A 27056-nucleotide genomic window follows, 5' to 3' on the forward strand; every position below is an offset into this window, starting at 1 on the left:
GTTGCCAAAGTTGGACTTCTTGCCTCTGCCTTTTGCATCGATTATCTCCTCACGGTTGAAAGCTCCTATCCAATGTCAGCTTTTCTCACAGCATATCCTCCACAGTTTTTATGCTATAACTTTTAGTAGAACTTTATGACTCAAGTCTGCCAAAGCTGGATCATGAGATGTATAAGGAAGTTTTCAAAATTTAGAAAACATTGCTCTCTTTCTCTCAACAAGGTCTGGCTTTCAGAGCTGTTGTTTTTTTATGTGGTTGAAAAGACTGGTTTTTAAGCTCAAACTCAACAATGACTTCTTTGTTCTGGGACCAGACCCAACCTGTCTCAGGAGTAATGAATACTGTTGTTTCATTGGTTTTGGAACTATAGCATATCATGATTTAAGGAAAATGAAAAAAAATGGTGGCTTAAGATTTTCCATAATTTTCCTGTTATATACACACAATAGTTCAACAGAACATTGGTTCAACTAAAAGAAAGTTCAACTAACAGTTAATAAAAATAAATGTGGAAATAAGTCCTAGGGAAATGAGATGAAAAGAAGTGAGACGAGAGGAAGTAGGAAGATAGAAAGAAATAGATGCTATAGAGTATCAGAAATTGGACCTCCTTCCCTCTCTTTCCATCTCCTTCATTACTTCTATTGCATGTAGAAGATGAGAGAGTTATTATGTCAGAAGCATACCAAATACAAAAACCACATGGAAGACAATGGTTTTGTAGGTATTTTGTGACTGGAGTTAGCCCATTATTGTTTTTCAAGTAATTTCATTTTCATTGTCACAGATCAGTGAAGACAGACTCAAAGCAAATAATTTCCCCACATCATATCCCATTTGCTGGTCAAATTCAATCCCTTTAGTTAAGTCCATGGAACATGGCTAAGGTTTCTGAATAAGAATTAGTTTGATTCCCATTAGTTAGTTAGATCATGAGCATTAAATCTAGTATCTACAGAAGTTCATTTTTATGATATAGGTATTAGAAAGCTGAGTTCCATTTTACACCTAACCATTACAATGTATTATTGATTTTACAGTTTTTATGATAATTTAATTTTCAAAAACATCTGTTTTGACTTACCTTCATGAACTTCTTTGATCAATATACTAATACCTGTAAGAGATGTATCAAACAGGATAATTGGGTTATTCTAAAGTAATAAGCAGTCATGAAGCATAAATGAGTTATAATCAAAGAGTTTTGTTTTTGATCACACTATGAGTCCATTACAAGTAAACTCTGACTGCTCTACATCCTTCACTGGGAGGCCTAGGCTGATGAAATCACTTTCCTCTGAATATTACCAGAGGGAGATTAAAGATTATGACAAAGTACACATTTTATCATAAAACTTGTGTTTTGAAGTAACATATCTAATTTCTGTTCACATTTTATTGGCTAAACCAAGTCTATGTCTGCCTACATCAGTAGGCAGCAAGTGTAGTCCTACAGAGCAGCCCAGGGGATATTGGAATATAACAACACAGTCTAACAAAATATGTTACAATTATTTAATTACCCAATGTGGCAATCTCCCAAGATTTATGTTTAATACTCATCAGAGTTATCTTTGATAGGCACAAGGTTTTTAGTTGTTTTAGATGAACAACAATGAATTTAGCAAGACTAAGAAATCTGTTGAAATTTATACAGTTGATAAGGGGCCAGGTTGGAATTAGAATAGGATTTTTCTGCTCAAAATCCAGTCTCAACTCCTATTTATTGTACCACATATGGTTTGTAACTTCTTTTGGGATAAGAAGGAGAATGCATTTGACATATACAAAAATAATAACTTAAGTGATCCATATTACCACTCCGGGGTTAAGAAAATTCAGTTTTAATGTAAGCAAGTTTCCTTAACTCTGCTTAAGGAATTAAATGCCAATGATCCAAAGTTGCTGTCATTAAGGTAGTAATGTTCTCTCACTGGCAGCTAATTAATCTGCAGCTGGGAAAACACATTAGGTATTTAGAAAACCAGTCAAGCCAGGCACGGTGGTGCATGCCTATAATCCCAGTGACTCAGGAAGTTGAGGCAGGAGGATAGAGAGTTCAAAGCCAGCCTCAGCAAAAGCGAAATGCTAAGCAATTCAGTGAGACCCTGTCTCTAAATAAAATGCAAAATAGGACTGGGGATGTGACTCAGTGGTCCAGTGCCTCTGAGTTTAATCCCTGGTACCAAAAAAAGAAAAGAAAACCTGTCAACTGGGGGGTCCATTGGGATGGCTTAAAGAGATCAAAACCAGAGATTTGAAATATGAAAATTATGTACATAAAGTTAGGTTACATATATGAGAGAGTGCCAAAGGAAGAATTAGTATTAATTATTAATTAATGTATTAATTGTCTCTGTCTGTTTAAGATGTACATACTTTGGGGTTTGAAAACAGAATCATATTCATTATGTATTTTGGGAGCATCTTAATTATCCAGTCACTGACTCCAACCATTCTGGGATTGTTGGATAATTCCAAAATTACAGTTTTATAGTTTTCTTGATGCCACTTCTTTTTGCATAAAAGATTGCTCTTGCTTTCCCAATGTTATTCTCCAGTTGCTTTCTCATGCTATCAATGAGAGATAATAATTAAAAATTTTGGGTAACACTATCATTTACCATTTCTTGTGCTGGACCTGTATATTAGAGACAAAGTCCTTGCCACAATTTTCATGGAGCTGAAAGTCAAGAAGAGGTGACTTAGATATATAATTACACAAATACTTTCACAAATTAGCATTAATCATAGCAATATTGAAATACTTTGGCAGTACATCCCATTTGAATTCTCTTTACTTGGTATCCTGAATTGGAAAGAAAAGCAATATGCAAATTTAATCATTTTGAATCTAACACTATGATTGATTTATACTCTATATTAGAAAGTAAATATTTGCTAGTCTTGATGATAATTATTTATGCCAGGACAATGAAATAGTAGGGATTTGGAAATAGTTTTAGCAGAATTGAAAATGTATTTTGAGGCTTAACTCTTTTGAAGGCTTCAAACAATTAAAAATTTCTTCATGAAACATTTAACAATTAATAAAGAACATGGCAACTTTCAAAAGTTATTTCAAGCCTGGTGTGGTGGCACACACCTGTAAACCCAGAGACTCAGTAGGCTGAGACAGCAGGATCATAGATGCAATGCCAGCCTCAGCAACTTAACAAGGCCCTAAGCAACTTAGTGAGCCCCTATTCCCAAAACAATTTTAAAAATGGTTGGGTATGGGGCTCAATGGTTATAACATCCTGGGTTCAATTTCTGGTACAAAAAAAAAAAAACATTTCAAATACATTTACAAAATTTAAAAGTTATCATAAATATTGGAAAATTCTTTTGTTAATTAAAATTTCTCCCATTTAGATCTACAATTATGTTACTAATAGACTTTTAAAAAGTCTATCATGAAAATAAATAAATAGTACTATACATTTAACTATACTATAATAAAAAATTTAGATTTTCTGGTTTTCAGAATGCAAAACCATGTATTAAACTCAGCCTTGAATACCTTAAAGTATACCATGCAGCTTAACACAAAAGCAACTGGCCCTGAAACAGGTGGAGAATGTAATTTTCATTTTTCTAATGTATACCAGAATCTAAATTGCATCTTGCCTTCATTTGAAACCCAGCCATTCAGTTATAGTAAACTGACTTGATGGGAAGTTTATCTTAAGACTTATGTAATCTTCGCCCCTTGAGTATCATGATATTTGGGGAATATGTTTTCTGGGAATAACATCTGGTGGAACAATCTTTCAGGTTACCTGTTGTGACCTTAAGTTTGCATCATGGGGGGAAAATATGCTTCCAATTAAAATCGTCCTATGGGGATGCTATTCTTTATGAAATCAGGGTGAAGAATAGCTAAGGAGTCTGGTCTGTGTCTGACAGCTGGTGCAAAGCACCTTGAATCAATAAAATTCTTATTAATTCCATCCTAAGTACTTGCTATTGGTTCACATGGACATGATTCTACAAATAACCGTAGATTTGGAAACTGATGATTCGGCTATTGTAGAGAGAAATACCCAATATTCCTGAAAAGATGCCTACATATCAAAAAAATCAAATAAATTAATAGTTGCACACCAGAACTTTATATGATCCATTTTAGCTTATTTGAGGATCTCAAGTAGATTTAAAGACATAATTTCTTTATCCTAAATGATGTTTCTAAAAAACAAGACATAAATTTTAACTTAAGGTATATGTAGAGAAGATAGAAGTTCTCAAATAGGTGAATTTACTTCCAAAGATGATCCAACCATTCAAAAGTTACCTCCAAAATTGAACCCTGAATAATGTTAAGCCTACTAAACATTCTGCAGTCATATAAAACCTATTAAAAGGTTGATTTATCTGGGTTTTTTCTCCTTTACTGTTCTCAAAGCATCATCTTTCAGAACTCCCTTTATTGTGCTTATCTCCCAGTGTAAAGAAAGACAATAGAACATCATGTTAATTATCCATTATTTATCCCTCATTACAATTTTTGGGGGGATATTATATCTTATTTTTTTCTGGAACATTTTACAGAACATTTTCTGATTCATATTTGAATATAAAGATCCAAAGAAACAATATTTTATTTTGCTACATGTATTTTAGCCCCTGGCTTCCAGTGGAATATCAACTTCATGGCCAATAATGCAAAAGGAGTTGACCCTTCATACCCTTCCTTTCACTATACAAATCTCGAGGTAATTGCTGTGGTCTGAATATGGTTTGAGTGTGTCCCCCAAGGTTCCATGTGTTGAAATCTCATCCCCATTGTAAGGTATTAAGAGGATGGAAACATAATCCAACTACGACATGTAGAGGTAAGGCCTTTGGGAGACCATTGGGATTAGAGAAGATCATTAGGGTCATCTCCTATGCCTGAATCTGGTGACTATTAAGAAGTACATAAGAGACCACAGGAAACATCAATACACATGTGTGTTCCCTGTCTCCCAGCACATTACATCCTGAGCCTCCTTGGGACTCTTCCAGTGAGAAGGTCGTCACCAGATGTGACCCCTCAACCTTGGATCTTCAAAACTGTGAGCCAAAATAAGTCTCTGTTCATTGAAAGTTACCCAATTTGTAGTCTTCTGTTATTTACAATAGAAAATTGACTCCTCCAGTAATTAAGCCATAAAAAAGACAGACTCATTCCAGATGCTCCTTAGGAGCCAGCCAACAAGAAAAAGTGATCTCCCTCTTCTTTATATTTGTTTAGTCCCAAGGAATTGGGGTATCATTCAAGAAACCTTTATTAAAATAATAATACTACATCACATGTCAAAGCTAATTTTTTTTACCTAAGTTTCAATTTATGCCTTCTGAACACATAGGCAAGGAGAGTGATCACCATGACTCATAAGTTTGAGGCAGTAAACATAACTCCCAAGCATCTACCCAAATGAATTCTTTAATCATTATACTTTGAGCTCCTTGTTTCCTAACTTGTGTTTATACATGAACATCCCCCATTTTCTCCTGTGCTCTCATCACACTTTCCTTCTTTAAATTTCCCAAACAACACTATGCTTCTTCCTTTGTTGAAAGTACTTACATACATGTTGCCATCACATAAGAGTAGCCTTTTCCATTCTTTTCTATTTAGCATCTTATTCATATTTCAGATTTCATCTGAATCATGAATTGTGTCTTTTGGATAGTCAGGCTTGGCACATACACTCTTAAAGACAGATGAACTTCTCTTTCATAGCACTTATGATTATAATTATCATTTGATAATAATTTCGGTGATTGCCTGATTACATTTTCATAGAAAACCATTGATTAGTCTTCTAATTGTGATGTATCTAGCACATGACAAAGCCTGGTCCTTATTTGAAATTGCCAACATAGTTGTCATGCATAGAATTATAATCTTGTTTGGAGTACCAATACCCTCAAATAAAATGCTTGAATTGTCAGACTAAGCATGGTGATGTGACACAGTTCTGCTCAATGACATCAGGTTTCCTTGAAAAATTACAATTTTCCCAATAAAGAGGTAGATACAGCAATATTGCTATTGTCTCTTCTGGTCTGAAATATGGATGGACATTTTGAGGTACAGTATTTTGGTACCATGAGAAAACAGCATAATGATGAGAGCTAACATATTTCCAAGCTATCTAAGATGGTGGAGTAGAATGATGGCATTAAGAGTGTTGTTATGACTCACATAGACACAATGAACCTACACCAAAAATCGGCCCAGAAGTTCAGACTGATGATAGCACATACTTACTAAGGGAATAGACAGATTAATTACTCACACATTGAATCTTTCTGAGAAGAGAAGGGCTGATAGCCAAGCAGAATGACAAATGACTTGAATGAAGGGAATGAGTGGCACTAGTTCTATTGTGCCTAAGGCATAGAACCAGAGTGAGGGTTCCTATAATTTGAATTTACCTGCTGATGATAACATGGTTTGAACTTCCTCAACTGATAGAGTAGACACCTAAGCTCTCTTACCAGTTTGCACACATGTAACACAAAAGTGGGAAGGAAAGGTGGGACCTGGAAGCTGTCAGTAGTTATATACTAACCACTGACTATTTGTTGTATATGGCATGAGCACAACAACTGCATCCATGTATCTCTTTTCTTATTTTCAGGCAAATGCAATCCTAACTTTTCATAAAGTGCTAAATAAATATATGTTAAGAGTAAAAACTTGTTAATAATAAATATTTGATAAAGAATGAAGAGATGTATGAGAATTTACAAGGGATACAGAGGCTTAGAATTTCAGGTCTTAATTTTAATTTTACTTTTTTTTCTGGGTAAAAGGTCCTTTAACTTAGTCACTGTGACAAACAGCTAAAGATAGATTGGATAACTAAATCCATGCAATGGTACATGATCATCTCTAGATGCTAAAATTTGAAGCCAGACATTGAATCAAAACCAAAGTAGTTAGACTGGAACCATTGTGACTGAGGAAGAGAAAGGTTGACATGAAAATAGCTAAGTAGGTATAATTACGTGATAGGCCAGACAGGCCTAAATTTGATATTAACTCTACCCATCTAGAAATGCCTTCATGTTTTTTTTAACATAATTACAACTGGTTCCTAATAATATGGATTGATATAGACCATGGGAACCTTGTAGACTCTTATCTGGAAGACCCTGTTGAGCATATCAGATACACATTAGAGCTTACACAGCGCCTCTACTTCTGTCACTTGTACCTCTGTACCTGCCACCCTACTGAGTGAACACTAATCCTGCACTAAGGTACCTTTCCAGCTTCAGAGAGTGATATCAATAAAGACAGGAACTATGTTTGCTTTATTTACTATTAAGTCCTCAGAACTCAGTAAAGTGTTTAATTTGTACAATGCTCAATACAGCTGTTCATCAATTAACAAAAAGTATTATGCTGAAATTTATAAGCAAACAAGAATCATGATTTGCACTTGGACCTTTTTTATTGTCTTATAGGAGGATTGACAAGTTCATCCACAGCTTATCAACTTGTATATAAGTCTAGTGAAAATGGTTCAAATATCAGACATATCTTGACTGCTTACTAACATCAGCTTGGCTTCCCATTTTTGGATATTTAAAATAATAATGAAATTAAAAAATGTCAAAAGCTTTCCAAAAACTTAGATTATTGAGGGCAGGGATTATGTTTTGTCCTATATATCTCAATATTTACTTAGACTGTTGGTAAATAAAGTTTATAATAACACCCCCAATTTATTAAGATGGAAAATGATGTGAATTCATTCAGCAAATGTTTATGGAGTGCTGCAATATATCAGACTTCATGAGAGACAAGGGAATTCAGTGGAACATACGATTTAGCCTTTGCATTTCAGAATCTCACATCAAGTGAGAAAGACTGGCACCTAGCTAATAGTCACACCCGAGAGTGAAGAATGCCATGGGACAAATGAGTACCAGCTACCTGAGAGAGAAGGACAGCAGAGGCCAAGTACTGGGCATGAAGAAAGGGTAGGAATTCAGGAGCAGAGAACTCTTTTGAGAGGTTTGGTCAGAAGCTATGGAGGGAAGAGTAGAAGAGGATAAGAGACAATAATGATAGAAGACAGATTTAAATCTGTAGTAACTATGGCCTTGTGTTTCATGAGGAGTTTGGCCTTAAGACAATTCTGATCAAAAGTTTTGGAGGAGAAATGATTAATAGCCTTAACCTAATCAGTGAATTAATCCCTGATGAGATTAACTGAGTGGTAACTGAAGGCAGGTGGGGTGTAGCTGGAGAAAGTGGCTCATTGCGGGCATGGCTTTGGGGTATATATTTTCTATCTGGAGAGCAGAGTCTCTCTCTCTCTCTGCTTCTGATCCACATATGAGCACTTCCCTCTGCCACACTCTTCCACCATGATGTTCAGCCTCACCTCAAGCCACGAGGAATGGAGCCTGTTGTCTATGGACTGAGAACTCTAAAACTGTGAGCCCCCAAATAAACTTTTCCTCCTCTACAATTGTGTGGTCAGAACTTCTAGTCAAAGAAGCACAATTATAACACTCTGTTGCCTAGGTTGGTGTTTAAAGTTGTGAACTCAGGCAATTGTCCCACCACAGCTTCCCAAGAAGTGTTTATTCTTTATATAATTGGGATGTATAGTGGAAACTTTTTGTTTACATGGAACCACATGTTTTTAATAATTCATCCTTAATTTGTTTAGGCTAATTCCATTATATGGGTTGTAAAGTAATTTTTTTAAAAAAAATAAAATGACATTTAATGAAATAGAGAAGTAAATGAATACTCCTTCAAAACTGTCACCTTGCTACTCTAGACAACGCTCAAACATTCTGCCAGGAAAGCAAAGTTTACTGCTTATTGAAATTATCTTATAAACATTTGAAATATTCTTTGGACTACCTGGAAAAGAGAAAAATTAACTTGTCTCAGCCTGCATTTGATGTTTAAAAATAATTGAACATCATTTGCACTAAAAGCTAATGGATAATGTGGATAAACAAAATGGGTAATATTACATTTGTTTATAAAATTAATTAAGCATGAAAACAAAATACAGTAAATGCTATCATTTCTAGCAATATCCACAAACTGTAAAACAGAATAATACAGTAGTAAAATTTAGTTTCTTATATAGAAAGGACTCAATACAATTCACTTATAAAAGATAATGTCACAAATCATAGAATTTGGAGGGAAATGGATGGCATTAGAGCAGATTATGCTAAGTGAAGCTAGCCAATCCTTAAAAAACAAATGCCAAATGACTGCTTTGATATAAGGGGAGTAACCAAGGACAGGGTAGGGACGAAGAGCTTGAGAAGAAGATTAACATTAAACAGGGATGAGAGGTGGGAGGGAAAGGGAGTGAGAAGGGAAATCGCATGGAAATGGAAGGTGATCCTCAGGGTTATACAAAATTACATATAAGAGGAAAGGAGGGGTAAGAGAAAAATAATACAAGTGAAAGAAATGATTTACAGTAGAGGGGGTAGAGAGAGAAAAGGGGAGGGGAGGGGAGGGAAGGGGAAGTGGATAGTAGAGAATGGGATAGACAGCAGAATACATCAGACACTAGAATGGCAATATGTAAATCAATGGAAGTGTAACTGATGTGATACAGCAATCTGTATACGGGGTAAAAATGGGAGTTCATAACCCACTTGAATCAAACTGTGAAATATGATATATTAAGAACTATGTAATGTTTTGAATGACCAACAATAAAAAAAAAAAGATAATGTCACTGACATGAGTACATGACTTTCCCAAATGACAACTTCAAAGGGCAACCTTGCCTGCACACATTAAAAATGACCTAATGACATTAGTGTTTTCTTATAGAAGTCCAGTGGTCCAGGCAACAGCTTCTAGCTACAAGAGTGGTTAAACAATTTTTTTCAGAAGACAGAAGAAGACTAAGAGGCTTTCAGTGTCTGTGTTCAACACTACCCTTTACATGTGTGTAAATCACCTCTAGGAAGACAACATCTTCCCCCACTTCTCCTGTTAGTATTCATCTTCACATATTTCTCCCTTATCCCTCATTGAGCATAATTCTAATCTGAAATCCTCTGATCCTCAACATCTGTGAAGACTTTTAGAGTCCACAAAAACTAAGATATATTGCTCTTTGCTTAAGAAGTGCCCATAGACCTGCTTCTCTGTATGCCACTGCACAGTAGACTGTAGAGGCTGATATAAAATACTTCCACTGGTATTCCCTGCTCCCCTCATCTTTGGAGTGTACACACATTTACAATATGAATTTTGTGAGCTGATTCTATACAATCTGATTTCATGTAGTGAAGGTCCTGGTAAGAGCAGGCAATGTCTGCTTATAATATGGTGACCTCTCTGCTTCCAGAATGTCAGCGTACAGTACAGTCTGATACACTGGTATTAATGTACATATAGAAAAAGACCATTACAAACCTGCAGATGGAGAGCTATATTTTTGGGATTCAGACAATACAGGATAATGATCTGATTACCTGGAACCTGTGGTCTACTTACCAATGACATAGTCCTTAAAGAACTGACTAGAAAAAGGAAATTTAGATGTTAACAGTCATCAGACGTTTTGAGTTGCTTCCTCTGAATTCCTTGAAGAGCACAAACCCTATCATAAGCTGCATAAACTCATCAGTATGACTCACGTCAGAGGAGAGATGATGACGATGGAAGCCCAAAAGAGTACGCTTTTCCTAATGAAACCATGTAGAAAAGAAGAAAGCAGAAGCCCACCCAGCTCGAGAGCCCACCAAATAAATACTGGCAATTCATGTTGCAACAGATATTAAAATCCACCTGCTCACTTGTCCAACTGCCAAAAGAGTGGGACAAATTACTATGTTCATGAAATTTCTAACTTTAAATGATATAGGATACAGAGACGGAGTGTACTTTGATGGTCCATACATAAGTTTACTCAGCAAAAGTCTCATAATAAATTCCTAAGGTAAATTATACTCACATAAACTACAGAAATAAGTAATTCAGAGTACAGAACTCAATGATGCAGCTTCCGAGAAATCATGCCAATTTGAAACTATATGGCTTTGGGTTTGATGATAAGTGGTCATTTTGGGGGATCCTGGCAGACCCTTTAAGACAACACAAACTCAACATGCAACAGGATAAAGGATGATCTTTTACAAGAGCCTCTCTGGGACTTAACTCATAATGGAGGAAGAAGTTCCACTCCAGGGCAGGGCCATAGGAAGAGATCATAAAAATGACGATAGTTAACATTTATTGATCACTTACTAAGTGCCAGGCACTTTGCCAAACACATAAGCATTATATCATGAAATCCCTTCAACAGCTGTGTAAATAAGCACTATTGTTATTTGAGTTTTACAGGTGAAGGAAGTGAGGTTTAAAGGCATTAGATAAATTGAACAAGGTTGCATAGCCAACGAATAACAGAACCAAGACTCAATACCAGCTGCCTGCTTCCAGAGCCCAAGATCAGATGTTGCCAAAGAAGCCCCCCCCCATCTGCCCCCAAGATTGATGGAAATGCATTAAGTCCATTAAACTCCTCTCTCGTGGGCCAAAATTGTTAGGTGACAATTTCTCTTTCCTGCAACTGATACATTATTATCATCTTCCTTTATGGCTGTCTCTAGTACTCAACTTCAATTTGCTTTAATACTTACAATGAACTTAATAGGTACCATGTATAGAAACCTGATGGAAGCCAAGTCTCCTGGAAAAAATCCTGATGAGCAGAATCAAGGGGAGGAATGTGACAGAGAATACCAATATTCTGCATATCTGCCTCTTCCTTGTAGGCCCTATTCACATGGAACTATGAAATCATATGTTTAGATTACATGAATGTTAGTTGAAAATGGTAATTTGTTTTTACGGATAAAGGGCATGCAAAACTGAGTCTTGTCCATTTTTTATTCTGAGCTAATTACAAGTGTGGCAAACCATTATTTTGGAAGACAATTCATGTGAGGGCAGTGATTCTCAAACTTGAGGGTCCCTAACAATAACCTGAAGGGTCTGTTAAAATACAGATTAGTGGACCTTGACTGTAACCCAGAGCTTCTGAGTCAGGAGATCTGGGTTGTAGCTTGAAAATTCGCAAATCTAATGAATTTAATCACCATTATAATGAGTTCTCTTACTTTCCCTCATTTCTGAAGAATATCCACAGTCACAATCAGGATCTTGTGACCTGACTTCCAGATGATCCAGTTTGCAGGGAAAAACAGGTCATGATGCTCATGCTGCTGGTCTTGGGATTACACTTTAAAAACTACTGCTCTAAAATGAAGATTTTCAATTAAAACTGTATATAAGAATTGCCTAGTTTATATGTATATGTCTGTATATGTGTGTATATATAGATATATATGTGATATAGCTGTACATATTTAATGGTAATGCATGAAGCCTAACTGCAGACCAATTAAATCAGAATCACTGGAGCTGAAATTCAAACATTAGTATTGTTAACTCCCCCTTTCCCATCCTGCAGTGATTAATCTAATGTGTAGCCTGGAATGAGACCACAGAGAGTAAATTATTTTGTGTATCAGACACAGAGAATTGAGGGGTTTGTGTGTGAGAGGGATAAGATAGGTAAAACCAATATTTAAAATTTGATTCTGAAATATCTGTAAATGGAACCTATTTGAGGAATATGAGAATAAAAAGGCCTGAATATCAAATCATTGTGAAATTTTTACATATCTTAATCATAAGATGATAGCTAATATAACAGTTCACTTGTTTATTCAAATAGTGGGTATTTGAATAAAAAAATGCATTTCTCTTTTCTTGAATAGAAAATAGATTACAGAGAATGTGATAAGGAAACTGAGTTTTATCAGCTGAAACTAGAATAGTGTATCGTGTGTGTGTGTGTGTGTGTGTGTGTGTGTGTGTGTATAAGAGAGAGTCAGTGAGACAGAAAGGAATTACAAGCACATCTAAATGCCCAAAGTAAAACTGCTTAATGGCTCTGTATACCTATTATTACTTCTCCACTTCAGGAAAGTTTATGTTGTTAATGAAATTAATTTATTCTTATCAATTCCAGAAGTTTCACTTTGGTTTGATTCCTGCTTAGCAACACATTTGTTTCTCTTACATTTTTGATTTCTTAAACATTTTTTAACAACCTCGTTGGTGTACATATGTATTAATTCCCTAATTAAATCATTTATCATATGTCTTAAGGACTTGCAATAAGCATTTTCTACCAAACTGGAACAAATAAATTCAGAAAAACCACTAAGGGCTCAGGGAATTTAAAAAATACGTACATATCCCCGAAACAGCTCTGGTGAGATGATCTCCTCCCTTAAATTACCAAATGTTTGAATTAAACCCAATTTTTTTCTTTTCTTTTTTTAAATTAAAATTTATTGACAGAAGTGAAACCTATATTCCACTATAGCCCTAGCACTATATTCTGGCCACTAAGGAAGTCAGAGTGGACAAGATAGGAACTATCTATTCTGTTGGAGAAAGAAAAAAATAACTATTAGAATGGTGATTAAATTCACTAGATATGTGAATTTTCAAGCTACAACACAGATCTATAATAAATATTAAATAAGTTAAAGTGAGAGAAAGTAACTGAGGATTTACTTTAGACTGAGTTGTCCAGGAAGATCCATTAAGGACGGGACATTTATGCTCAGACCTGAGTGACAAGGAGTCAGTTTTGCTCAGGAAAAAGCATTAGAGGCAGAGGCATTAGAGTATCCTGAGATGGATGTGAGTCATCCCCATTGGAGAAACAGAGAAAAGATATGGGCTGGAGTATAATGCAAGAGGAAAGAAGTGATAGAAGTATTTTGAAAACACAAAGCTTCCAGTGCCTGTTAGACATCAAAAGGAGGTGACAAGAAGGCAAATACTTTTCAAACTTAGCATGCCCATGAGTCCTATGAGGACACTGATAAAATGGATAAAATGCAGATGCGAATGCAATAGGTCTGAGGTGGAGCTCAAGACCCTGAAATTCTTAAAATATCCCAGGATGATGATCCTTCTGGGCCTGGACCAAATGTTGAATATTGAAAATGTATTTATGAGTATTTGTGTATTTGTGAGTCTGTAGCATGAGCGAAAAGGAGAAAGCCAAAATTTTAAAAATGTAGAGAGAAGCAGCCAGAGAGGTAGAACATGGGGAGAGAAAGTAAAAAGTATTTGAAGCAGGTGGGAATGTGTCCCAGGCTGGGTGGCAAAGGTGGCTTAAGGTCAGATCAGTGTACTTAGATTTAGTACAGAACAGCCACTGGAAAACTTTTATAGAGTAAGTTAACTTCTAATGGTGCTCTGCTATGTTACTACCCATCCCCAAGTGATGGACTTCAGATTTTACTATTCTTCTGAGTCCTCACTCTACCCCCCTCTCTAATGCCTGAAGATCTCACTTCCTACCTCATTGGGGGAAAAGTAGAGACCAATTAGCAGCATTAACTCCATTCATCTTAAAACATATTTATCTCAAATAAAAAAAAAAAAGAAAAAGTTCCAGTTTCCATCCCTTCCTCCCATCTCAGAGTGGTTAGAAATAGGATCCTTTCTTGGAGTTGTTCCCTGAGGTTTTCTTCCTAGATCACCAGTGATTCCATTTGGTCTATACAGCGGGTCTATTCCCATGGGAATGGGGTATGTAATGATGTCCTACTCACTGGACTCTGAGGGGGAGTTTGAAATGGGGTGGAGGACAAACTTCCTTGATTAAAAATGACCCTGGAGAAGACAAAAGCCCTACAGCTGCTGAGCACTAGAATGTGAAGGCTGAGAGTGCCCACAGCCTTGCACCCATGAGGAGCAAGGGTCTAAAGGTGACCCCATACCTTGAGGTTAGACAAGAAAGAAAATGGAGAGAAAATGTTAACTTGTAACACGATTGAGCCATTGAGTTAAACAGTGGTGGAAAATCATTTATTTTTTTACTGAATATTTAGCACATAAAAGAAGTTTTATTGTGCTTAAGCCTAGTGAGTTTTCTGTTACTGGTACACCCTATCACAGCAGAATCCGTCCTTCTGTTCAGCCATTCAAGTGTAAGGAAGAGATTTCTTACCTCTGCCCCTCTGTCTCTTTCTAATTCTCCCATTCTCCTTCCCTCACTCCATGCCTACATTCCCCCATCTCTGTCTCTCTTACTTTTCAGTCCCTTCCTCCCTATCTTTATATCACTAAAACTATTCTTTTAACTCTTGGGACTGCCCCATACAAGTACAAAACCCATATCTTCAGTCCACAAAAGCAAAATGGTCATTGGCATATATAGCAGTCCTTCTCCTGTATATTTCTTCAATTCAGATTTCTGACTGGTTCCCAGTCCTTAGTTTTATTTCTTCATTACAATTGTGACAAAGATGATATCTGTGACTTATTTTCTCTGTGCTAAATAATCTATGACTAATATTTGGAGTTAATTACTTAGAAGACACAGAATGTACATATATAGAAATTAATAACCATATAAGTACAGTTAAAAGGACATTTATTAAATGTTGTAGTGATCATAATGAATAACATCACAATGGCATCTGAATTTCCCCAGAAAGTCATAGCCAGATTTCATTCATTTGCTTTGTGAATTTTAGGAATGCAGGATTCTAAAATTGTTATTTTTCAGAGAATGTAGTCTTAAAATGTTTGTCTATAATAGGTCATTAACACACACATGATAAAAATGCATTACAGGTTCTAATACATAGAATGAATATTTTCTTGACTTAGGCATAGATTTTATAAAATATTATTTTAATTTGCATTTCAACAAAAGCTATAATTGCATTTTTATTCTTAAATCCTTTCCCCGAAACTAAACATGGTATTGATATATGAGCAGGTGAGTTATTTTGGTGGGTCTTGCAATGATTCCAAGGATTTCTGGTTAGCTGAGACATAACTTTGGGTGGATTCTGTCTGTGGGTTTCAGACAGCTTTATATGATTATCTGAGTTTTCTTCCAAAACCTGAAAAAAAAATCTCATTAAGCTAGCAAAGAATTTGGGGTAAAGAAAGGGATACCAGTATCTAAAACATAAACTTTCATGTTGCAAATATGATCAGATAGTCACGAAAATGAATCTGCAGGCTGATATGAGTGCTGTGTAACTGGGTGCTAGACTGAACATAGAATTTCTATTTGCTCTGTTTCTTGAACAGTCCATGATTTAAGTTCAAAACAGCAACATTTCCCCGTCTCAGTTTCTATATGCAGTTTGTATCAAAAGGTACTTTTTCAAATATCTCAAAACTAAGAACTCACCAGCTTTGAGAAAGAGAGGAAAAGCCAGTTTCCCTGCTGTGCATACTTGGTAAAGGTACCTTTTTGCTCCCTTAGTGTGCAAGGGTACATACTTCATGGAGAGAGATGCACAAGGGAGATATAACTGAAGCAGATCTATAACCAGTTGCCATTTTGCATGCTACTCACACTATTCTCACACCCTACCTAACAAACAGAGAACAGAGAACTGCTTTCAGTACTCTGCAAAACGAGTGTGCTGTTACAGCCCCTGCTCCAAAACAGTGTCACGAGCTGGTAGGTTGGCCTCTTCCATAGGAATTTAGTTTTGTTTTGTCAATTATCAATGCTGACTTTCTGATACTTTTCTTACCCTGTGTCTTTAAAGATGACTTAGTTGCAATCCATAATTATTTTCTTAAATCTATCTTTATTTCAATGGTTTTAATGAATATATTCCAAAAAGTCCATAAAGCTCACTTTCATATTTCAATTTATATTAAAATTTATTCAAAGATAAGATCACCAGTATTATTGGGAAAGTCTATATAAGTAATAGAACTGACATTCCAGATCCACATGTAATAACACCATCCCTGTATGATTTGCATAGGTTATAGCAATGTTTTTCTAAATAACGTTCCCTGCTTCCCTTTCTCTTAGTCTTTAATATACTAAATTTGTCTCTCTGGCAATGTTGTTTAGTACAAAAGACAAAATTTCTCCCATTTCAACTTTAAAATAACCATTTTAAAAGGTGAACCAAAAAATGATCTGATAGAGTCAAGGTACCCTGAATTAACATGAACCAATATATTTCATGAACTAAAAATCATCTTAATATCCTTGGGATCTCATTGGTATTTCCTTGGGCAATTTGGAAGTGAACTGAAATTAAGGAGTTGGATTATGGTACCTGCATCTTTGTGTTCTCATTACTGAAAACTTAAAAACAAAAGTCATACTTTATGATTTCTCAATAGTTAAGTAACAACATGCCTTTTTTTTTTTTTTTTTTTGCTTTTTTTCCATAGCTGATGAAAGGTAAAGTATGGTAAACTGGATGTGTGTAACAAACATGGGCGGCTATAATGCATTTCCAGGATATGGCGTCTTGCCATTGACCACGGTCTCTTGGAACCAGATAAAGTCACTGAAATAGTTAACAGATGTTAGCCTTACTTGAAATATAAAAGTTCTATTCTAAAATTATGCAGGGTCAGATGGAGATTTGGCTCTTTATCCATAACTTAACTGACTTGGCAAATGGAAAGTTGAGATCCAGAGGCATAACACATAATATCAAGGCCACACACTCTGCACACTATGCGGGAGCTCATAAACTACTGACAATGTGTATACTATGCTAAGCTAGCATGATTAAGTATTAACACAGTATGTGACACTTAGGGAAATCTGAGGTCAATATTCATGTCTACTAAATTAAAAAGTCATCTCTACAAGAGCAAAAGATGAGACATTTTTTCCTCCAAGTTCAAAAGGATGTCTACAAGTTTCATTACTCATCCTCCAATTATGATTTTCCTGATGACTGGTATTGCTTACTATTGATGTCATAGTCTACTCAGTAATCATGTTTTTAAAAAGTTATTCCTCTTTCTCCACCTTTGCCTATTACATTTCAAAATGAGTTGGCACTAATGATTTTCAGATGAATGTATGCTGCTGAAATGGATCTTCTTGATCTTAAGTCACAAATCCACTGATGTCAAGCACTGAAGGAGGCTTGTGCTACTTTAGAGTTTGTATTTTTATGCACAGCTTTGCATATAAAGTCACCAGCTTCCATTACTTTGTAGAGATCCACACCCTAGTGAGGAAAAGAAGAGACAGCAGAGGGAATGGAGCATTAGAAAGAAAAAAGACAAAACAGATCCCTTTAAATTTTATTAGTAATTAAATAACTATTTAAAATTTATAAACACTGTATTGATTATTTTATTGACTTGGGGGCAACATTTGTTTTCATGAATCATGTAATCAATATTTAAGGTTGTTCTCCGTTATTGAGACATAGAATCTTACCCTCATATAATAATATAGGTTAGGCGTGCCTGAATAACTCAGTGTAATTCAGGAGAATATCAGATTTATAGGAAGGACAATAATGGAATTAGAAAAGAGTTCACAAAATATCAGTAATAGAAATAAAAATGATAATGTCTTGGAGAAAGTTGTATATGAGATTTGAATTTGGAAAAAAAATATCTTTAATATACAAGAAACAAATTTGATAAAGCCATTTGGATTATAGGAAAGATGAATGTAACTTTTTAATTCATTATTACCCATATGATGGTAAAGGGGTTAGTTGTAAGTTAGATAAAATGAGGAAGTATTTAGTACACATCTGGAACTTCTTTGCCTGAGAGTGTGAATTCTCTGAAAATATAAAGAGGATCAGCAAAAGCTTGGGTAAATCCCTGGATGACAGACACGGTTGGGTATGAAGTCCAAGTTCAGGGCATACTCCTTATCTCTGGGCCTTGAAGAAGCAAAAGGTCACCATCAAAGTCTGCACCCAGAACTCTTCTGTCCTAGGGAGGGTCACAGCATTAAGTGGCTCAGCCACAGACTGGTCCTTGTGTAGCATTTCGTAAGCTTTTGTGTCCTCCCTTAACATGGACTAGACACAGTGAGGGCTTTCAATTAAACATGTCCAGTCTTCCTTGCTCTTAAGGAGTAGATTTAATCTTTATGGAAGTCTGAATTTCCTAAAACAACAAGTGTAAATATTCATAAGGGTTTTCATAATAATGATCATCATTTTAGAAAATGGAGACTTTTTAAACACTTCTCTCTGAAATATTTGAAGCACCGTTTTCTTTGTAGATTACTTCTCTTTTTCCAGAATTATCAAGAAAAACAGTTTGTAAAATAACACATGTAAGTGACTGTCATTATTTTTCTTTTATTGTAGAGCTGTTTTCAGGGTAGTTGTTTTCAGGAGTGAATTTGCTTTGGTATGAGAAATTTGGTTTTGTCATAGTAATGACTTCAGACAGTATTCATTAAGCACATTTTAGGTTAATCCAGTAATATTTAAATTTTGTAAAACTATCTTCATGTGTCTTTCATTTCTGAATGATATTCCACCAGGGTTCATAGGAAGATTTTGGTCATTAATGTTCCTATTTGCTTTCTAAGGATTCCATTTATAACTATTAAATATGGAATTCATTGATGTCATTCCAAAGAAGAATTTCATCTTGGTCCTTCTCTACCATTTTATTTGATTCATAGATATCCTCATGAAACAACACAGCATTTATTCTTAAATCATTTATCAGGTGCCTAAACGTGTGTCATGCACTATGATTTGTTCTGGGGCTTTCAGAATCTGACATGGAATGTGTTTTCTGTCTTTAGGGAACTTCTGCTCCCTGATATAGAACCATAAGCAGAAAAATGTGTACTATAGTTTGAGCCATGGAGATATGCTCAGGTACTTATGAAGACAGAAGTGTGGAGCAACCAACTCATGAGGAAAAGGAATGGAGAAAATATGTCAGGGAAGGGTGCTATGAGGGGTAAATCCTGACTTGGGTTTTATATGGAGAGAATGAGTCTTTGAGAGGAAGGAGGATGTGTGGGACATTACAGGCAGAGAGAAAAGCAACATAAGATATCTAAAAAATAGCAGGGTACATATGGAGGACAGTGGACAAGCTTATCATGATGCTTATTGAGAAAAGCTAAAAAATGACTTTGGAGCTGAAAAAAAAGTATATATAGGCTGGATTATATGATAGAGCACAGTCTTGGTTTTTGAGGAAATGAGAATCCACTGATGGGTGTTCAAGGTACACCGTGGCATATTCATACTTGTATTTTAAGATAAAATGTTCTGATGGCAACATGGAGGATAAATTCCAAGGCAAGTCAGAAGCCATCATCAATGTAGGAGATCACTATTCAGGAAAAAAATAAGAGCCTACCCACATGTAGTCATGGTGAGGACAGTGAGGAAGGTATAAACAGCCAAACTTAAAAGTCAAACTAGTGGTGCTTGGCAAATGATTGAGCCTGTGATTCATGGTGAGATTACATTCTACAGAGAGACTTGCTTTATGAGATTGGACAACAGTTAAACAGTGGCTACCATTCAATGCTATAATCCTTCTTAAAATTCTTAGAACCAGAGCAACTTATTTGCATTTGGACCCCACAGTTATGTAACAGGACCTGATACATACTAAGCATCGCTGAGTTTGATTCAGGATCTATTTCTCTAGAGCTTCTGTCATAGAAGATTCTGATAGAAATGATTAAGCTGCTTAGTAAATGAAATTGTACTTATTCCTAACCACAGAACATAAGCAATAGCTTTTGGTGTTTGTAGAAAACAGCTGTTGGTATTTGATGTCAAGCAAAATCTCAATAGATAGTTTTTTGGACTTTTTTTTTAATGTCACAGGCATTGAGTATGAAAAAACTACAATAATTGCTATCTGCCTGTGCAGGATGTTGAACAGGTAAGCAGAGTAATGATACAGCCTTGTGTGGTATGTTCCGAGGTGAAGATACAGAGGGTAGCGAGGAAGGACTAAGGAGAGGAGATTCATCTCTTGGCCTTGGAGACAGACATGGAGATGCTGGGAGAATACTTTCAGGATGAAGGTAACTCGCTTTCCAGCTGAAATGGAGTATGTGTCATAAGGCTATTCCAAGGAGTGGTAAATCATAAGGGGTGGAGGTGAGAAGCAGAATGTGGACAATAAGCAAGTTTGGTGCTGAAGGAACATTCATGTAATTAGGGTGAAAAAGAAGACAGGCGGGGGGGGGGATCTATTTAATAATACAGTCCATGCTTTCCCGTCTCAGAAAGCAGTTTGGATTTGTATTCAACTGTGCATAGATTTTTTTTTTTGCCTTTTGTATTCTTTCTTTTTAAAGACTGCCTTATAGACTTACAGATTGTTATCAAGTATGTGGCAAAAAAAGGCATCGATTTTGGTGGACATTACCACACAGCATGTGCCTTTTCAGGTGCTACTTGGAAAGGGACCATTCTTGCCATCAATGTCTCACATGCTAAATATTTCCAAGCTCCATTCCCTTACTGATCATTTTGTCTTTTGACCCTCACTGGCTTTTTTTTTCAGAAGCCCTCGTTGTCACTGTGAGACCATCTAGATCTCAGTTTCCTCCAAGGACAGTATCCGTACAAAACACGAAACTGCAAAATTCAACAATCATAACAGTAAAAGACACAGGCTCTCACAAAGTGTGTAAAGTCATATCAGATCATACATGGAAAACTACTTTAGAGTTTATAAAACACTATAAAATGTGAAACAGTAGCACTATTGATGATTGGGCTATAGTGATAGTTATTTTATGAAACTGCTGGGGAAAAAAAGAAAAGAACTCTATATTTTCCCACTGTGCATTTTAGCAAATAACAAATATGTAGTAAAACTTTGACCTCAGCATTGCTTCCCAAATCTGAGAAGCATTTCAATTTGGAACTGGAAGTAACACGTGAGTATTGAAATATTGTTAAAGCAACTTACTGTATTGAGCCCCAGGCCATTAAGCATATATATCAAATCCTCAGTGGCTACATTCCCGGAAGCACCTTTTGCATAAGGGCAGCCACCTAATCCTGACACTGCGGAGTCCACCACGTTAATTCCCATCTGGAAAATAAACCAAAACACCTAAGGCATCTGTGTGTAAATAGTTTCATTTCTATTCAACCTTGGCAAACAGCAAATAAACAACATTGAAGCATGTTATCCAAACATATTCACTTATCCACCTGCTGCTAGAACAGTCCCTGGGGTGCACATTTCTTTTCTGACTCATCTTGTCTCTTAGACCAATAGAAAGTCTGCTAAGGATCTCCAGAATTAAAAATCCTTTCAACAGAAATTAAAGTGGTATTATTTTTTTTATAATAGCCCAACTATAAATACTAGAGCTTTCTGAAGTGAAGGTTAATTCACTACCAGTTTTATATATTCTACAATTTTCTATCTTTATCATAAAAGCATTGCATAAACAACATTCAATAATTCCCACCACAACACAAAATCAAGGTGTCTGAGAAGACCTGTATGTGTGTGACAGAGCGATCATACATGGAAAAGTATGTGCAATTCAGTTTGTGCAATTATTATTGAAATATTATTTTGTAGACAAAACTCTGCTCCTTCGGGAAGATAAGCAGTATTTAAGACGCAACACATACCACTAACAATAACACCAGATCATTTATTGAGTTCTTACCGAGTGCTGAATACTAATCTTAACACCATATGTGTCTTAACTCTGCATTGTCAGAAAATCTCATGAAGAAGATATTATTTTGACTTTGTGTGTGTGTGTGTGTGTGTGTGTGTGTGTGTGTTTTCCTGGGAATTGAACCCAAGTGTGCTTAAGCACTGAGCTACACCCCAGCCCATTTTTATTGTATTTTTGAGACAGGGTCTTGCTAAGTTGCTCAGGCTGTCCTAGAATTTGAGGTCCTCCTACCTCAGCCACCCAAGTAACTAGGATTCAGGCAAGTGCTTCCATGCCCAATTTCAGAAGAAATTTTTGGATTATCAACCAAAAAAAAAAAAACAGAGAAAAACACATATAACAAGTACACAGGGATGAAACAGTTGGCTTAAGGTCATTATCTGGCAGGTGAGGTACTCTCTCTGCAGAGAACTCTTACTCTGCCTTGATTCATAGCCACTGGAAACATGCAAGGTGGTACCTGATTGTATGCTTGGGGGCACAGAAGTGAAGATCTATGTGCTGGAGACATTGGAAGATAAGCACATACAGAAGGCCCTGGAGATCAAATACTAATGACATGTGAAGAAGCAGGCATATATGTCATTTCTCTTGAAAGGTGATGATTTTATGGTCAGAAGTTACAGAAAGGACTGACCTAATTTTTCACTCTTGAGCACTGTAGAAAAAGTAATATGACTTCATCTAAAATAAGAAGCTCCTTGAAGCAAAACTCTTGGCCAGCTGCCTCTTAAGTGGTTCTCAATCACAGAATTTGAATCACAGATTGCTGCTACATCCTCAGAGTTTCTGATTCAGGAGATCTTGGTTGGCACCTGGGAATTTTAATTTTTCAGAAGAAAGATCCCAGCAACTGCTGATCCTCATTTCTTGACTCCTCTCCCCTTCCTTCCTTCCTTCCTTCCTTCCTTCCTTCCTTCCTTCCTTCCTTCCTTCCTTCCTTCCTTCCTTCCTTCCTCCATTTCTTTACCTTTATTTTAAAAATAAACTTTATATTTTGGACACTTTTAGATTTTCAGAATACATGTGAAGAAAGTACTGAAAATTATCATGTACTACTCACTCAGTTTCCTCCACTTTTACCATCTGTTAAAGAAAGCATTATGCAAGGATACTTGTTAAAGCCCATTGAGGAAGATTTCATTAAGGATCATTGTGATAGCTACAGGATCCCTGCAATAGAGTTTTACTGTGGGAGAGAGACACTGGGACCAACTCCAAATACAGCATGCACAAGTGGGAATTTATAGCTTAAGAGCAGGGAGAGGGGTCAGTGAATGGAAAATTACTAAGAGGAAATAATAGGGGTAAAGGGGATTCTAACTAAACCAATCTAACAGGCTTTTTCTGAAAATAGGCAGAGTGATCAGTCATCGGGTGGGGGATAGTAGAAGATGAGAGACTTGATCAGATACAGAGGGTGATCAAATGTCAAGGGTTGGGATTCTTGCTACACTGATTTAGCAAGGATTGCTAAAATTGGATTTTTGGAGCAATTACCCAGATGAACCTAGAAGAAAATTCAGAAATCTGACTAAAGTTTGGATACACAAAGAACTGCCGAATTTTATATTATTATGGTATATTTGTCACAACCATTAAACAGATACTGAAATGTTATTATTAACATAAAGTAGATACATTATTCATATTTCTTTAGACACTTTAAAAGGAATTTCTAAGGCTGGGGTATGGCTCAGTAGTAGAGTGCTTGCCTAGTATGTGTAAGACTCTGGGTTTAATCCCCAGCCTCTCAAAAAACAAACAAAACAAAACAAAATTCTTAAGATATTTTTTAGCCAGTGTCTTTTTCTATTCCAAGTGCTTTTCAGGACACCACATTACATTAGTGGCCATATCTTCTCAGGCTCAGACTATTTTGAGTAGTACTAGAATATATTTTATACAATGTGCTTCAATTTGAGTTACCTGATTTTATTTATTTTTTTCTCATTGCTAGACTGGAGATATAGAACCCTGGAGGGAAGACTACAGAGGTGAAGTATTATTCCCAAACATCATATCAAGGGTACATACTGTCGCCATGAGTAATGACTGTTAATATTAACCCTGATAACCTGACAGAGGTGACATTTGCCAAGTATGTACACTGCAAAGTCAGTCTCTCTCTCTCTCTCTCTCTCTCTCTCTCTCTCTCTCTCTCTCTCTCCTCTCCTCTCCTCCCCTCCCCTCCCCTCTCCTCTCCTCTCCTCTCCTCTCCTCTCCTCTCCTCTCCTCTCCTCTCCTCTCCCTTTTCATAGTATACTCTTTGAAGAAGAAAAAAAGTCACTGTGTGCAGTTTGCCCTTAAAGAATAAAGAATATCTACATAAATTATTTGGAATTCTTCTAAATGAGAGATTTGTCTATTTTGCCTCATTTATTTACTTATTTATTTGAACATTCATTTGTATTAATAAGGACTCATATATACTTATTTTGCACTTTGGATTACAATCCATTACTGTATGTTTTACTATTGTAAGGGACAGACGAGGCAAGGCACCAAAGATAACAGGAAACAGTTTTATTTGGCTGCAGCAGGTTCAGAGGGCACAGCTTTTGCTGTAATCAATCAATCCCCTGAACCCCGAGTTTAGGTAGTTTCAGAATTTTATACCCGGCACGTAAGAGGAGGGGCTCAGAAGTTCACAGTCTGCAGAAGTTCACACAAAAGCAGCTTTTTCTTTCACTGTTCTGGGCAAGTTAACCCTTCAAAGACAATATCTGAGAAGGGGAGAGCTTCTTCTCCCCTTTCTCTCCTCCCGCTGCCAGCTGTTACCAGGGAGCCCAATTGGTAACTTCTCTTATCTTAGAAATGTAGACACCTCTGTAAAGCTCCAGCTCAAGGCCAGAGGCCTTGTTTACACATTTTCACAAACAACTATCCTGGATAAATGTTTGTGAAAAACAAACACCTGGCATGCTGATTTCTTCCTGGCCAGTGGCCAAGTAGAACAGGGCAACACGAAAATAGGAAGTTTATCTACATTGAATTCTTTTTTTTTTTTATTGTTGGTCATTCAAAACATTACATAGTTCTTAATATATCATATTTCACAGTTTGATTCAAGTGGGTTATGAACTCCCATTTTTACCCCGTATACAGATTGCTGTATCACATCAGTTACACTTCCATTGATTTACATATTGCCATTCTAGTGTCTGATGTATTCTGCTGTCTATCCTATTTTCTACTATCCCCCTTCCCCTCCCCTCCCCTCCCCTCCCCTTTTCTCTCTCTACCCCCTCTACTGTAAATCATTTCTTCCACTTGTATTATTTTTCTCTTACCCCTCCTTTCCTCTTATATGTAATTTTGTATAACCCTTTTGTACAGACTCTTGTCGACAGTCCTAAAATCAGCCATGGTGAAGGTTTCTGGAGAAACCCAGTGGAGGAGGGGTGCCACTACATTACAATATAGACATGTTCCACATTTGGCATTGGGAGCTCTTTCAATTGGCTCCTGGGTCCCTTTGGCATTCAAACAGGACTGCACTTTTTGAATTACTTTTCTAGTTTTCCTTGAAAGATTTAACAGGATGTTCACCAAGGCTCTTGAGGGTAGAACTACAGTTCAATAGGCCCTGGTATTATTGGGGACCTAGGACAAGTTTACAAAAGATTGGTAGACCATTCTTGTACCTTCATTTTTCTCATTATATTCCTCAATATGGGAAAGCCTCAATAATTCTTTCCATTCCCCATAACCTTTCTCAAATAATGATCTGACAAGATCAATTATATGCAGGTTTTAATTAAAAATCAGCTAATAGAGTGGTCTACATAGAATAATTTACATTTGATATGAAACAAAATAGTAAGAATAAAGAATTACACTATAGTGCCTGGCGCATGCCTGTAATCCCAAACGCTCAGGAGGCAAGGATCGCTAGTTCAAAGCCAGCCTCAGCAAAAGTGAGGCACTAAGCAACTTAGTGAGACCCTGTCTCTAAATAAAATACAAAATAGGGATGGGGATATGGCCCAGTGGTGGAGTGCTTCTGAGTTCGATCCCCGGTAATTCCTGCCCCCCCAAAAAAGAATTACACTCTAGAAGTAAAATTTGTGATATTATCTAGTGGTTGGAAAAGGCAAATATTGAGAAGTTGCTCCATCTGGGGGAGTCTGCCATGACATTTAATAGTCAGGGCTTTTTTTTTTTCTTTTCTTTTTTTTACATGTAGGTTAAAATTGATCTATTTAATAGAATTGAATTTATTATCAAAGACATAAAAATTTCAGTAGTTCTCAATCCTGTCTACCTATTAGAATTACCTATGGCTCTTTAAAACTACCAATGGCAAAGCTTCTCCCCAAAGTAATCAAATCAGAATCTCTGTCTGTATATGGGGCCAGGTACTAGCATTTCTTTAAAGTTGTACCTGATGATCTGTAGCTAAATTCTCTGGGGCAGAGGTTCTTGTCTGTATCACCCTTTGATAGTCTCAGACATGAGTCAGCCTGAAGAAGTCAACCATGGCCTTCCTTTTGTCCAGAACTGCCATCTTCCAGAAATTTGCCAAAACAAGGAGCACAAAAGGAAAGAGGTGAGGC

The 27056-nt window shown here is 36.4% G+C and overlaps 1 protein-coding gene across 6 annotated transcripts in view; it reads right to left on the minus strand.

The window, feature by feature from the left end:
* The window catches only part of HMGCLL1 (3-hydroxy-3-methylglutaryl-CoA lyase like 1), a 185704-nt gene that overhangs the window by 3747 nt on the left and 154901 nt on the right, over nucleotides 1-27056 (minus strand). For 3 of the 6 annotated variants that reach the window (XM_081294411.1, XM_081294412.1, XM_081294410.1), the window contains 2 exons: nucleotides 21765-21890; nucleotides 15483-15952 (listed from right to left, as the gene is read on the minus strand). In XM_081294411.1, coding sequence (XP_081150537.1) covers nucleotides 15710-15952; nucleotides 21765-21890 — 369 coding nt within the window. In that variant the 3' untranslated portion in view covers nucleotides 15483-15709. Of the gene's footprint in view, nucleotides 1-1085; nucleotides 1119-2625; nucleotides 2685-15482; nucleotides 18059-21764; nucleotides 21891-27056 lie in introns of those variants that run through there. The other 3 variants (XM_081294415.1, XM_081294413.1, XM_081294414.1) reach the window with 2 other exon arrangements.

The sequence above is a fragment of the Spermophilus citellus genome, assembly GCF_964194105.1.
Source record: "Spermophilus citellus genome assembly, chromosome: 5".
Taxonomy (NCBI): domain Eukaryota; kingdom Metazoa; phylum Chordata; class Mammalia; order Rodentia; family Sciuridae; genus Spermophilus; species Spermophilus citellus.